Below are 15,758 nucleotides of genomic sequence, written 5' to 3' on the forward strand. Positions count from 1 at the left end.
CATTCCTACTAGGCACTGCTAAGATCTTGCCATTGCTAAAATAATAATATTGTGAAGCTTTGAACCAATGATATAAAATACCATAGATATGTTACGTTCATATAACATGGCGTATAAAATGAGTTATCGCTGATGAGTTAACACAAGATGAGTAAGAAGATAAAAATCACACGAAAGCAACAATAGTGACCCAAATGCGGCAGTTCACATTCGTGTAGACCGCGTATGTAATCTTAATCCTAATCCTAATAAGATTATAAATGTGAAAGTGTGGATGTTTGGATGTTTGGATGTATGTTACTCAATCACGCAAAAACGGCTGAACGGATTTGGATAAAATTTGGATTGGAGATAGATTATACAATGGATTAACACGTAGGCTACTTTTTATCCCCGAAAATCAAAGAGTTCCCGCGGGATTTTTAAAAATGTAAATCCACGCAGACGAAGTCGCGGGAATCGGCTAGTTATGAATAAATCGTTATTAACATTTAAAAAAATTTGAATACAACGTAAAGAGTGAAATCCTGTAATTTCTTTCCTTTCTACCACAAAGGTGCTTTTAAAATTGAATAAGGCTTTCTTAAACTTCTTACACAATCAGCTAAAACTTCCTCCCTTACATCAAGCGACATAATTACAGCAGAAACTCGGGATTCCATATATACATTGTACGTTGGATAAATCATTTTCATAGGAAACTAAGCCTAGTATCAAATGAAATAAGAGCTACAGGTATTCAACCGTGATTGCTTTGTACACGACATAGCTCAGGGCGATGCGGCGAATGCTATTTGGAACTAAAAATTATGACCCAGAAAACGTCGAGGGCTGCTAATAAAAGAGAAGACGTTTCAGCAAATTGTCACTCCTAGTTGTTGCGATAACTACTATGTTTAACTGCGCTATTACGAATCTTGTTCGCAATCTAGTATCAACGCATATTTTTATTAATTCATTAATCACCAAGTGGTTGTCTGGTGCACTTCGACCGTCCGCTGTGCCAGATCCTTCTTTCCACGCACATGCAAACTGTGGAACCAACTCCCATCGGCGGTGTTCCCACTAGATGATAACATGGGGTTAAAGTAGTCAGAATTTTGATAAATTTGTACCGGATTTTAATTTTCATACATATGAATTAGTTGTATAATTATGTAATATGTTAGAAAATACATCTAGACCGCTAGGCTCTAACATATACAGCTATTAGGCTTTGTATTTGTAGTAAGACCGGTAAAATATGAATGAATGAATGAATGAATATACTTTTATTTAAATAAACTATTAATAAACTTAAATCTAAAAAAAACAACATTAAATTAAAACTAAAATAAATTAAATTAAATCTAAAACCTCATCGAGACCACCGCAGCGAGGCATTGTACCCAAGATGCTGGCAGCATTACCCCTTTGGATGGCCAAACTAATTCTTTGACCAAGGTAGCTGCCAGCTCTCGGGTCCCCGGTTGACTCGATAACTCTTTTCGCAATTTCTTCAAAAAGAGCTCGAGCCCCCGGGCCCCACGGCCCCAAGGTCTCCACACCAAAAGGCACGAATACGAAGCTCCCATCGAGGTTTTCATATTTGCGCCTCTTGGCCTGTTCGGCGCTGATGGCCGCTGCACCCGCCATAGAGGAGGTCGCCTGAATGTGGGATGCAGCTAAAGTGTCTACACAAGTTGCATCCCAAACAAGCGACCTGCCCATCTTCCACGGTACGAGCGTCATACCATCAGGTCTCTTGCCATCGCTACGTGCCAAACCAATAGGTTCTAGTACAGCTGGCACATGGGCGGTGGCAAGGGACCTCCGGATGATGTCGTTAAGGGTACTATGGCGGGAGAAGCGTCCAGCGCTTCTCGAACAGGAGAGCCCATGGTGGCCGAAGGCGTCAACGCAGTCACCGCAGTGGCAACGGTGAGGCTGGTTTATTGTGGCGCCAAGCCTAAGACCAATGAGAACAGAAAGTGTCGTATGGTCTAACATAGTGCCCAGGTTGGCAGAGGGAAGAGCATGTAGCCAGTAGCCGGACTCTTTTGCAGAGACAGCGAGAAGACGAGCACGGTCTTTTTTAGAATTTGCGTTTGCTAGTAAAGTGTCAAATGTCGTTTTGCAAATAATGTCGTCCCACTGTCTCTGGGAAGAAAGAGAAACCGGCACTTGGCTGGGACTATGCATGGACCATTCATTTCTTGTCTCTGTTAAGCCAGACACCTCTATGGAACCCAAAGAATTGGATATAATCTTGCCATAGAGAGTGTGTGTACTGTAAACAGAGGAAAGAAATGCTGGCAGCGAAACACTAGAAATTTTGCGAATTCCCAGACCTCCATACCTGATTGGAAGAGAAGCCTGGGACCATGCTTGATTACTTATTGGACAATTTAGAATACTAGTGAGAATATTATATACTTTTATTGTACACCACAAAATTACTACAGAAAAATATCATTTGTACCAAAGTCGGGTTTATATTACACTAACCAAGTAATAGAGTCGATTACAAAGAGCAAAACGTCGTTCGTAATACGAACTAACTGTGTAGTGTGTATAGTAATATGCGCTACACGTTACACACATACGTTACGAACATATATAATATGCAGTTTCAGATTTACCTCGTTTATTTCAACAAGAATGTTTAAAAAGGGAGTTTTAGATATAGAATACGATGACTACACAAAGGGGATTATTGACTCAAGGGAGTTTTATAAAACCTTTTATTTCCTCTTAAAAGTGTTTCAAGTATTGGACGGACCGATCCCTAAATACACGTTAGTACAAAATGTGTACAATATGCTTATAATGTTGTTTTTACAAACAGCTTTTTCACTGACAGCAAGCTCACATTATAAGATGAAGTGGTCTAACAACCATACTCAGAGTCACTTAATCGTTACTTAAGGCATTCCTTATCCATACTAATTCATGCCTTAAGCGACTCTGAGTGCGGCCGTAAGCTAAGTAAGATTAAAATTGTGATATTCATAACTCGACTCGAGTTTGAAAAAGTTGTTATTATTATTTGCACAGACCCGGTTTAAACGCCAATTTTCGTAATTTTTTCAGTTATATCGTAAAGACAATAATGCTGCTCTTAGTATTTACTGCTTTGGGCCTACTCTGTTTGTCATTTTACCATGGGTTGGACATTTTCGATATACCCTTCTTGACAGAAGCCGGAAACTACATTCTTATATTGTCATACAAGTTACTGATTCAATTTTGCAGTAAAGTGCATGTAAGTGACTATCACAGAATGCAACGCTCAATGCAAGAAGACTTTTTGTTTATATGTACTAGAGGTGAAAAGTACAGGTAGGTCTAATTTACAAAATTTATAGTAATTTTTAGTAATTTCAAAAAACGCCAACCATTGACTTATTATCAAATCGACCTGTCGATTGCTCAATATTAAATATTTACCGATCGGATCGATGATAAAATGAATCAATCGATGCAGATATAAATGGATCAAATGTCCGTCGAGAACTGTCGATCGGTGGTAGATCACATCGATCTATCATCGATTGATGGTGGATCGATAGTTTGATCAATCGGTATCCATGGATTAAATCCCCTCAATAGACGGCATTTTACTATCGATCTTTGTCGAATGGATGTGAAAATACCATGTCACTGAATGTACGGATAAACATGAACAGCTGCTGATTGTTTCTCTTATTTACAGGAAGAGATTTTTTCAGCATCAGATAGAAACACGTAAAGTTCTCAAATTAACTATAATATTCACTATGGGCGTTGCTTGTGGGATGAATTGTTTCTCAGCTTCCTTTCTGATCTATCATCTTTTAACACACGAGCCAGGGAAAGGCAAAAGGCCACTGCTATTCCCCTTTTGGTACTTTGAAACAGATTTTAGTAAGACACCAATATACGAAATGGCATTTATATTTTCAAGTGCTTGCGTTATTGCTTACGCATTTAACTATACATGTGAGTACCTAATTTTTATAATTTAGAATTTACGAATTATTTTAGAAATATACTGTATAGGTACACAATCGAACACTTACCTACAATAAAGGTACATGTACACATTCGTAAGAGATGGTGTGACGAGTGACAAGCGAGAAGCTCGTTTTTCCTGTTCACAGTTCACACATCTGTTTCGCAATCGTGCAGTTGTGAGTTTTCTGTAAAACAATTTCTATTTTTTTAACTTCAATTGCAAGCACAATAATCTATTATTATCTAGGTAAGTAGGTATGTCTTTTTGTCTTGAGTTGAGTAATTTTGTAGAATAAAAAATACATTTCTCGGAAATATTTGTCTCAAGAGGTAGGATTTCAGTTATTCGCCTAGGGCGCCGAGCTTGCTCAGGCTGGCGCTGCTGAGCAATGTTGTCCTTCCAAGTTAAAATTTGAGTTATTCTTTCAATTCTCCGTAACGCCTCACCTCAAAAAGGTAATATAAGAGTGGGAGCTTGAATTGATTGACGACCACTAGGACTGTCAGAGCGTCAGTCAATCAAAGTGGCCGCTGCCTCAGCATCCACGCAGCAGCGCGCCACTCTCCACATGTCATCAACATTCCGCGCATTATCATGTCACTGGGCGGACTGAGAGCCAAGGAGACCAGAAAACGAATGTAATGAACAGGTAACTCGCGTCCCACTCGCCACTCATTGCGCTCTCTATTACAAATGTGTAAACAGACCTTAAAATTACATAATATTATCAAAATTTTAATAAATAATGATAATTTTCAGTCATGATCGGAACCCAAATTGTTTGGATTAGACAGATAGTCTGCAAGGCTGATATTATCATATGGCATATCGAAGACGTCATGGTCGGAATACGACCAACAAATAATAAACGAGAAAGGGAAACTTTCGACCATTTAATACGACAACGAATGAAAAACATCGTGCAGCATCACAACCTGATGAACACGTAACAAACAAACAAGGGTTTTATAACCTCCAATTTAAAAAAACGGAAATTTCACCCGAGCGACGCATATCCACGTCAACTTGTTTTGCATCTTACAATCGATTTTAAACTAACTTCCCGAGTAGCTAAAGACTGGTTTTTTTTTTTAATTTCCCTTTACGTTTGCTATAAGACCTACCTACCTGCCAAATTTTATGATTCTAGGTCAACGGGAACTACCCTATAGGTTTCTTGACAAACACGACAGACAGACCGACAACCAGTGATGTGGTTATCTCATAACTCTATGCCGACAACTTTAAAACTAAACTAACGTTAATGGTGGTTAGAAAAGCAGCGTTATTTTGCGGAATACTATGATATAGGTACAAGGAACAACAAGCTTAATTTGATATAATCCGCTTTAGCGGATTATAGCATTTTAAGCTTCCGTGGCGGCCAGCACTGCTTTTTTACCATCTTTTTAACCGATTTTTTTTTTTTTTTTTTTATGTATGTTCCCCGATTACTCGAAAACGCCTGGACCGATTTTGGAAATTCTTTTTTTGTTTGAAAGGGTATACTTCAAAGTTGGTCCCATTTCAATTTGGTGAAGATCTGATGAACATCTTCGAAGATAGATACTGGAACTCCTCAACGGATAAGAGTAAATTGCTCGCGATCAGTGTAATAGCTTAGTAAACAGTAGATTTTTAACCAGTCATAGCATAATTCCATGAAGCCACTAAAAATTGTGAAATAAAATTTTTTTACAAAAAAAATAAAAACCGACTTCGTTACACAAACACTAAAAATTGAAAAATAATTTAATTTATTACCGAATATATTATGTATACAAGAGTTAATATAGTTCCATAATAATATTTTTGGGGTCGGTGCCAATGAGGTGCCATTGTGGAGTCCTATAAAAATATGAAGTCTAGACGATTCGCGCAGCTAAAGCTAATTGGCACCGGAACCCAAAAATATTATTATGGAACTATATTAACTCTTGTATACATAATATATTCGGTAATAAATTAAATTATTTTTCAATTTTTAGTGTTTGTGTAACGAAGTCGGTTTTTATTTTTTTTGTAAAAAAAATTTTCTCGGTAGATACACTACAGTGAATAAACTTTCATTTCTAAAACTGCACTAGCGAGTGTATCAAAACCATACTATGTTGTAGCTTAACTGAGCAGTTCGCCAGGGTCTACAAGAAATTATTGATGTTTGAACAGATACTTTCCGCACCTGTAGTATGTTTTAGCGCCTATTCTGCAGCAGAGGTAAGAATATTATGACTATTGAGTTATACGGCCGCACTCAGAGTCGCTTAATCGTTGCTTAAGGCATGAATTAGTATGGTAAGGAATGCCTTAAGTAACGATTAAGCTACTCTGAGTACGGCTGAGAGACTACTAGATGATGCCCGCGACTTCACCCGCGTGGATTTTTGTTATTATAAATTCCGTGGGAACTCTTTGATTTTCCGGGATAAAAAGTAGCCCCGGGATGTAAGCTAACTCTGTAAGTACCAAATTTCATCAAAATCGGTAAAATTGTTCCGTGAAAAGCTAGCAGACAGACAGACAGACACACTTTCGCATTTATAATATTAGCATGGAGTATGGACTAGATGATGCCTGCGGCGACTTTGTCCGTGTGGACATAGGTTTTTTGAAAATTCCAAGGGAACTCGTTGGTTTTCCAAGGCAAAAAGCAGCCTAAATCCGGCCAAGTGCATGCATTTGAAGAAACATTTTTTTTAAGTTACGATGATAACACTGTAAAAATAAATAATAATAGATTTATATTTTTAATAGGTAATTAATATTGTTTTCAAGTAACCTTTAAATTATTTGCTGTAAACTTGTAACTAATAATTCTGTTTTTCAGAGCTGGGACGAGGGTCAATTTAACGCAATTCTGATAATGATTTTATTTGCTGCAGTCATATTGCTTTTTATTCCAAGCTATTTGTGTACAACTTTATCCCTTAAGGTAAACAATTCATGATTCCAAAAAAAAAATCAAAAATGTTCATTCCTCGGTGAACTTGCGGCTCTACCAAAGCGGGTTTGACTTTGGCGATAAAACTAGCAGCGATTGGCGACCGAAGCTTCCCGCAGAAAATACATGTACCCTTTCTAAGTTAACCCGCTTCCATTGTAGGCTGCATCACCACTTACTTACTACCAGATGACATAACAGTAAGAGCTTACTTGTATCTGAATAAATAAATAAAATACATGACCCTATATAATAGAAATAATAAATTCCTAAATTCACCCTCCCAGGCGTCAAAGCGTTGACCTCCCACTTATTTTAAACTAGCTGATGCCCACGACTTCGTACGCGTGGTATTAGGTTTTTAAAAATCCTGTGGAAATGCTTAAATTATCCGGGATAAAAAGTAGCCTATGTCCTTCCCCGAGTTGCAAGCAACCTCTGTACCAAATTTCGTCAAAAGCGGTTGAACGGTTGAGCCGTGAAAAGCTAGCAGACAGACAGACACACTTTCGCATTTATAATATTAAGTATGGATGGATTTATAAGATGATGCCCGTGACTTCATCTGCGTGTTGCGTTATTAGCTGTTTTTTTAAAACCCCTCATGGGGTAAATTTTCAAAAATCCTTTCTTAGCGGAGGTCTACGTCATATTATAACTATCTGCATGCCAAATTTCAGCACGATCCGTCCAGTACTTTGAGCTGTGGGTTGATAGATCAGTCAGTCAGTGAGTCAGTCAATCAGTCAGTTAGTCAGCTTTTCTTTTATATACCTATAGTACCTATACCAGGCGTTGCCCGCGCTTTCGTCCGCGGGATTTATGTTGATAAAATCCCGTGGGAACTCTTTGATTTTCCGGCATAAAAAGTAGCATATTATGTCCTTCCCCAGGATGCAAGCTATCTCTGTACCAAATTTCGTCAAAATCGGATGGCCGTGAAAGGCTAGCAGAAAGACAGACAGACAGACACACTTTCGCATTTATAATATTATAGTATTTAGATGACGTTATGAAAATAAACTCACGATTAAAGAATCTGGGTCGATCACAATAGTCTTTATTTCGGTAAGTGACCCGAATTCTTTGCTCGTGGAAGTTTAGTTAATTAAAATTACCTACCATAATTCTATTTTAATCCTAGATCCACTCTATATCTTATGCGTGTTGGAATATTCCTTTCTGGAACGCTGGTCCCGTGATCCGGCCTTATCTGGTGCTTATCATGCAGAGATCTCTTAAACCGCTCCCGCTTAAAGTTCCTGGCTTCGAGGAATTTTCAATGCAAACATTTTCAAATGTGAGCTTAGATTTTTTTAAATATAAGTGCTGGTTGCCGGGCGTATGGTACGCTTAAAACATCTTCACATTATTGCCTTTCTAATGAAACCGGTTTGGGGCACATCGGTTGGATGGTTTCAAAGTCTATAACGGACATAGGTATAAACATTTTTTGTGTTTGATACATTTGAGAAGATTTAATTAATGATTACGGGCATAACTGAGTAGGTTCCTGCGGTAGTGGAGCGGTACGGGGGGGGGGTGTGATGACGTGACGCGAGAGCTCAGCGATTCGTCAACTTTGACAACCGGAACCCCTCCCGCACCGTTCCACTACCGCAGGAGCCTGCTCAGTTATGCGAGCTATACCTATATTGTTAATACAGTATGTACCTATAGACAACAGTATGTCAGTGCTGCACATGATCATAGAAGGTAAACTTTTCTGCTGAAGTTCTTCCCGGTAAATACGTCGTCTTATTGTTTTGGTAAACATTCGTTAAGTTACACTTTCTGAAATACTGGAAATTGTTGCTTTGAGGGTTCCGTATCTCCAGAGAGAAAAAAACTCCTGTTTACCTAGAATCATGAAATTCTCACAGCTAAACATAAATGAAAAATCTGAAAACCGTGAATTTGTGGTTCCATCACAAAAAAAATATTTCTTGTACTGAACGAATAGTACGGAACCCTTGGTGCGCGAGTCTAACTCGCACTTGACAGGTTTTTTTAGAAAAATATTTTTTATAGACTTCGATCTTTGTAAAATTCCAGTGGAAGTTCTATGATTTTCCGGGATAAAAAAATACGAGAGAGTATTTCTTTGTTGGGTTGCCCTTTAATTACGCCGCAACGGAGCAACGTATTGACGTGATTTTTTGCATGTATAAAGATAACCTTTAGATTGAAATAGGCTTGACCTGTGACATTTTTACTCGGAAAATCAGAGTACCCACTGGTTTTAAAATTAATCAAAATCCACGCGCACGAAGTCGCGGACATAAGCTGGTGATATATAATAATAACTAGGTATTCTAAGCTATTAGTTATGCTGTTTTCACTTTTCAGAAAATGGCATCGGCTTATTCCTTCTTCAATATGCTAAGACAAGCTAACAAGAAGTAATTGGATCACAATGTAAGGAGAACTTTCAGTGACTCATCTCCTTTAATGTTTACGGAGAAACCGACATGAATAGTATCTAGTGTAATAGCTACAGTATAGTGTTCAATAGTCTAGTGCGACACTAGTCTTCGCACCTTAGCACATAGGTAGATTTGTCACCGTACGTGCCCCATCGACTAAAACTCTACACTATACTCTATCCACGGCGAGAAGTTAGTATAGGACTCTCTCTCTCTCTTTCTCTCTCTCTCTCTGTTACATAATTCCATACAAAAAACAAAGACAAAAACTCAGCAGGCGTTAACCATTTTGAGACACCAACCAATCACAACGAAATATGATATGGAATGGAATTTCGAATGTTTTTGAAAACATTTTTGAATTGAATTTCGAATGTTTTTTTAAACATGTTTGTAATTGATTGGCAACTCAAAATGGTTATTCTTTGGGTTAGCGTCCACTAAGTACATATCGAGGGTATTCTGGCAGAACCAAATAAGTGCAAAAATTTGAAAAAATTAGTTAGAAACATAGGATACTTAGTTTTCGTTGCATTTTCTATCTGGCAAAACCATATAACTGCCGAAGCTTTCACAACCGTTTTTTCTTCTGGGTAAACAAAATATCTAGCATATTTTTGGAATAAATTTAAAAGCAAAAACTGATATGGACTCTTAAAAAACACAAAATGATTACGGGCATAACTGAGTAGGTTCCTGCGGTAGTGGAGCGGTACGGGGGGGGTGTGATGACGTGACGCGAGAGCTCAGCGATTCGTCAACTTTGACAACCGGAACCCCTCCCGCACCGTTCCACTACCGCAGGAGCCTGCTCAGTTATGCGAGCTATACCTATATTGTTAATACAGTATGTACCTATAGACAACAGTATGTCAGTGCTGCACATGATCATAGAAGGTAAACTTTTCTGCTGAAGTTCTTCCCGGTAAATACGTCGTCTTATTGTTTTGGTAAACATTCGTTAAGTTACACTTTCTGAAATACTGGAAATTGTTGCTTTGAGGGTTCCGTATCTCCAGAGAGAAAAAAACTCCTGTTTACCTAGAATCATGAAATTCTCACAGCTAAACATAAATGAAAAATCTGAAAACCGTGAATTTGTGGTTCCATCACAAAAAAAATATTTCTTGTACTGAACGAATAGTACGGAACCCTTGGTGCGCGAGTCTAACTCGCACTTGACAGGTTTTTTTAGAAAAATATTTTTTATAGACTTCGATCTTTGTAAAATTCCAGTGGAAGTTCTATGATTTTCCGGGATAAAAAAATACGAGAGAGTATTTCTTTGTTGGGTTGCCCTTTAATTACGCCGCAACGGAGCAACGTATTGACGTGATTTTTTGCATGTATAAAGATAACCTTTAGATTGAAATAGGCTTGACCTGTGACATTTTTACTCGGAAAATCAGAGTACCCACTGGTTTTAAAATTAATCAAAATCCACGCGCACGAAGTCGCGGACATAAGCTGGTGATATATTATAATAATAACTAGGTATTCTAAGCTATTAGTTATGCTGTTTTCACTTTTCAGAAAATGGCATCGGCTTATTCCTTCTTCAATATGCTAAGACAAGCTAACAAGAAGTAATTGGATCACAATGTAAGGAGAACTTTCAGTGACTCATCTCCTTTAATGTTTACGGAGAAACCGACATGAATAGTATCTAGTGTAATAGCTACAGTATAGTGTTCAATAGTCTAGTGCGACACTAGTCTTCGCACCTTAGCACATAGGTAGATTTGTCACCGTACGTGCCTCATCGACTAAAACTCTACACTATACTCTATCCACGGCGAGAAGTTAGTATAGGACTCTCTCTCTCTCTTTCTCTCTCTCTCTCTGTTACATAATTCCATACAAATCACAAAGACAAAAACTCAGCAGGCGTTAACCATTTTGAGACACCAACCAATCACAACGAAATATGATATGGAATGGAATTTCGAATGTTTTTGAAAACATTTTTGAATTGAATTTCGAATGTTTTTTTAAACATGTTTGTAATTGATTGGCAACTCAAAATGGTTATTCTTTGGGTTAGCGTCCACTAAGTACATAATATTTTGTCATTTCTATGGGATTACGTAATAGAGTTTCCTATACTTTAACTTCTCTCCTGGGATAGAGTTTTGAATTAGTAGCATGTGCAATTATTAGGGTACCTAGTCTTCTATCGCCTCATCCCTCTAGCACCCCTCACGATTGTTCTATTCAACTGTATTGGTCTCTTCATAAGTTTATATAATGTGTTATCATAAAATATCTGAATAACTTCAAATGTATTTCTATGATAAAAATCTTGTTTCATAATATTCAATCTGTATTTTTCTTTACGAAGTTTTGGAAAATTCAATGAATTCTCCTTAACTTTGTACCTAAAATTAATACTTACCAAAATATCACTAGGTAAGTATTAGTCCGCGACAGGTTGAGATAGCAATCAGGGTATGAGGCGGGGGACGCCCCGGGGGCGCGGGGGCTGTGCGGGTGTGTGGGACGTTCCCTCCCCGATTGCCATTTCAACCTGTCGTGTACTATACCTTTAGCTCAAACCACATTGGTACAGAGTTGGAGCGCAGCCAAATACCTATCATCTTTATAAAAATTTGAAAAGTAAGTCGAGCTTCTTTACTAAATAAAATGTAAGCTCGAAAGTCTGCGGTTAGTGTCTCTTTCGATTTCATAGTTTGTTGTGGCTGTGTACAATTATTGGAAGCACAAAGTGACCAACAAAAATAACTACTTGTGTACAGTAGCCGGTATAGTTCTTGCATTTCACGAGGGCGAGTGGCTCATGCTTAAGGTACAGTCGTATCGGTATCACTTACGCAATTCCCGTGTAAACGACGTAACCACAAGTAAAGTTCACTCCACTCGCCTTCGTGAATTGCAAGAACTGTAAGAAATATTGTACATCGACCTTTAGAATGAGATTTCAGCTTTGTAGAGTGTTGTCTCTATCATACCTATGTGACGTCTTGTCGGTCTCAACGACAGAGACAACGCTCTACGAAACTGCTATCTCTTTCTAAAGGTCTATGTACAATATTTCCTGGCGGGTACTGTACTTGCATACGGAGTACGATGTTCTGCCATCGCCATTGTTATCCATCTTTCGCGGAAATTCAATACTATTGAAATCATTTCAGCTGATCTCTTAAGTTACCCAATAACTTAGGAAATTGACTGTCATTTGTTGCAGGACACTAAGTCGTTTGCAATTAGATTCATGATGAACATGATCAACCCATCGCCGGCTCACTACAGAGCCCGGGTCCCCACTCAGGGTGAGAAGGGTTTTGCCCATAGTCTACCACGCTGGCCAAGTGTGGATTGGCAGACTTCACACACCGTGAAAAGACCGTGAAAAGCAGACAGACATACACACTTTCGGATTACAATTATTATTTTAAGTATGTAACCTACGATTGATCCCTTAACCTGTTTTAAATTTTGATCAGAATTTCTGCTACCTTCTGACTTATAAAGTTGTATTTTTCAAAGTTTAAGTTTGGTTTGAAAGATAAATAACGCGATTAGGGAGAAAATAAGTGCCACCGAGTGCATGCCTATTTGTCTCGGTTCCCACTTCCCAGACCTGCCGCATTACGTGATCGGAATAAATACCTACACTGCCCAACTGACACACCTATAAGTACGCGACAGGTTGAGATAGCAATCGGGGTATGAAGCGGGGGAACCTCCCGCACACCAACACGTCACCCGCGCTCGCCCGCACCGATTTAACGCGGGGGCTGTGCGAGTAAGCGGGGCGTTCCCTCCCCAATTGCCATCTTGATGTTTTTTCTGTTCCGTGGTCGCGTACTATACGTGGTCGTTTATTCCGCTGTTCCAGTGTACCTATTTGGTTTTGGATTTTAGAAACAGATCATCCCTGAGTTCACCCTAACATTATTAACTAGACCTAGACAAAGATAATATTTAATATATTATCTTTGACCTAGAGGATATTTTTGGAGTGAAAACTTCTTTGGGCGCATGGAACGATTTTGAGATGAGTAAAAACTTCAAGGTTGCGTCACCGACATGCTAATATTAATAGTTTTCGGAATGCCGATAAATGTAAAATCTATAAACCAATGTTAATTTACAAATTATGAAAATTTTTGATTGAAATTGAATTAAATTGGAATATTAGGCTGTTGTACACCATCATGAAAAGGAACACAAAAGTAAAACATTACACAACAAAAAATTGTACAGTTGGGCGGCCTTATCGCTTTGAAGCTATCTGTACCAGGCAACCATGTTACAGAGGATATAATTTGATAAGTACCTACTTTTAATTAAGATTAAAAAAAAAACCAGTTACTTATTTCATGGTTTTGAGTTTTTACTTCTGTCTGTAGTCCCCAATCCAATGACTGCTAATTTTTGATTCGATCACAAGTTTCACTGTAATGTTAAGTAACGTTGCAGTCTACGATGAAAACTTTGAAGAGATATGTTAGTTTGTTAAACCCGTATTCCCAATCGATTTATTTGTAGCATGCATCTTACTCGAGCGCGAAAACGATGGAGCTTCCACCAGTCTTGACCTGAGCCTTTTAACTTCTTGTTCTTCTTAAAGTTAAATTGATCCTGGCCTCTGGACCGAAGACCTGAAGAAGGCGGTGAAAAGCGACTGAATGAGGCACCGAGGAGAGCACTGGGTTTGGTGGCGGCTTTCGAAGAGGCCTACCTATATCTAGTATACAGACTACACTATTGGAAATTGACCCTGCCGAAAATCAAACCCAGTCCGCCTATCAAATGAGTAAGGAGACTGCACACCAATGCACCATGGAGATCGCCAAGAAATCACTTTAACTTAAATGATACTCTTTCATACCTATGTATTTTAAATGCGATTCTCAATCTCTAAAAGAAAATAAAACTGCCAATAAAGACAGTAAAACCACTTCTTGAGAACGCAATATAGCAGACCACTAAGCATAAATTACCATACCCCCGACAAACACTGCTAAATAACGTAAAAGAGAATATCGAAGCCATTCGTTTTCATTTCTTCTAACTGTGATTGTTTAAGAAATAATATTGGGTAGGTACCTATACCTATCAATAGAAGTGGTGGTGCGACTCAGACGTGAAGTGACGTAACTCCGGAAAAAGTACAAGTACTAAGCACCTCTAACTTTCCGCAGTTACTTATTTGAGATTTAAGCAATTAGGTAAATACCTATCACTTGCTTTAGCGGTGAAGGAAAACATCCAGAGGAAACCTACATGTCAGAGAGTTCTCCACAATGTTCTCAAAGTGTGTTAAGTGTGCCAATCCGCACTTGGCCAGCGTGTGTGCTATGGTCTTATAAGCTCTTCTCATCCTGAGAGGAGACCCGCAATATTACATTAATAACGATACGAGTTATGTAGGTACCTACCTAATTGGTTTCTCGGACACGACTCTTATGAATTGGATGAAATTTTGTATTGAGATAATAATATTTTACCTTTCAAGTTTATCTAAATAGTTTCAGTTCTAGAAAGGCTCAAATAAGAAGTTATATTAATTGAAGAGACTAACGGTGAGTTATGCGAAAGATATTCAAAAGTTTAAGTGGATGGGATGCTTGTGATTAAACTAATTTAATCATAAGAATCCCATGGAGTCTCGTGATTAAATTAATTTTCGTAGAACTCGGCATAAAACTAAAGTAGTAGGTAATAAAGATTTAATCAAATCACTTATTCTCCGTGTCCCTAATATGGAACACTCTACATGTAAAATTGCAAACGCAAAAAGACTGAAAGAAGCGAGTTTTATCCAATAATAATCCCAGTTGAGTTATTCTCTTTGCTCCATCGCATCATCTGATATTGAATATTAGTAAAGTGAATTAGACTCGCAGCGTCGCGTGTCTAGTCTACGTACCTACGCAAACAGCAGTAGCTATTCTTTACACACACAGCCTCGCTCTTATCGCTGGACGCTGACGCAGCGACGGAATGTGACGACCTCCCTAGCGCAGTGGTTTTTTTAACTCGGAGGTCCCGGGTTCGATTCCCGGCAGGGCCAATTCGGTAATTTATGATTAATTCTAAATTGTCTCTGGTCTGGCCTGTGACCACCCTACTGGAAAAGCCCTGCCGCTAAGTGATTTAGCGTTCCGGTACGATGCCGATAAGGGTTTATTAAAACTGCCATTACCCCTTGTAAGTTAGTGTATTGAAGGTTTACCACCAGGTGAGATCGCAATCAAGAGCTAACTTGTAAAGAAATAAAAATGTAACATAATATGAGCCTTTTTCATTCATAAGATAAATATAGGTAATATTCACCTTACCTATATCACCATAAAGCCTACCTTCTCTAAATACTAAGGCTAAGAGTGAAGCCACACGATGCGTTGCGGCGCTTGAGTTTTGCCGCTGCGTCATCCTACATAGAAAT

At 38.5% G+C, this 15,758-nt stretch overlaps 1 protein-coding gene across 1 annotated transcript; it reads left to right on the top strand.

The window, feature by feature from the left end:
• Positions 1-3,085: 3,085 nt before the first annotated feature.
• On the top strand, positions 3,086-9,634 carry LOC117986872 (putative odorant receptor 92a). The gene is made up of 7 exons (XM_034973792.2): positions 3,086-3,321; positions 3,695-3,960; positions 4,736-4,922; positions 6,094-6,193; positions 6,804-6,908; positions 8,062-8,217; positions 9,267-9,634. Exons 1-7 carry the CDS (start codon positions 3,092-3,094, stop codon positions 9,321-9,323), a joined length of 1,101 nt encoding a protein of 366 aa, XP_034829683.1. The 5' UTR covers positions 3,086-3,091; the 3' UTR covers positions 9,324-9,634.
• Positions 9,635-15,758: the final 6,124 nt, after the last annotated feature.

The sequence above is a fragment of the Maniola hyperantus genome, chromosome 12, assembly GCF_902806685.2.
Source record: "Maniola hyperantus chromosome 12, iAphHyp1.2, whole genome shotgun sequence".
In the NCBI taxonomy this organism is placed as follows: domain Eukaryota; kingdom Metazoa; phylum Arthropoda; class Insecta; order Lepidoptera; family Nymphalidae; genus Maniola; species Maniola hyperantus.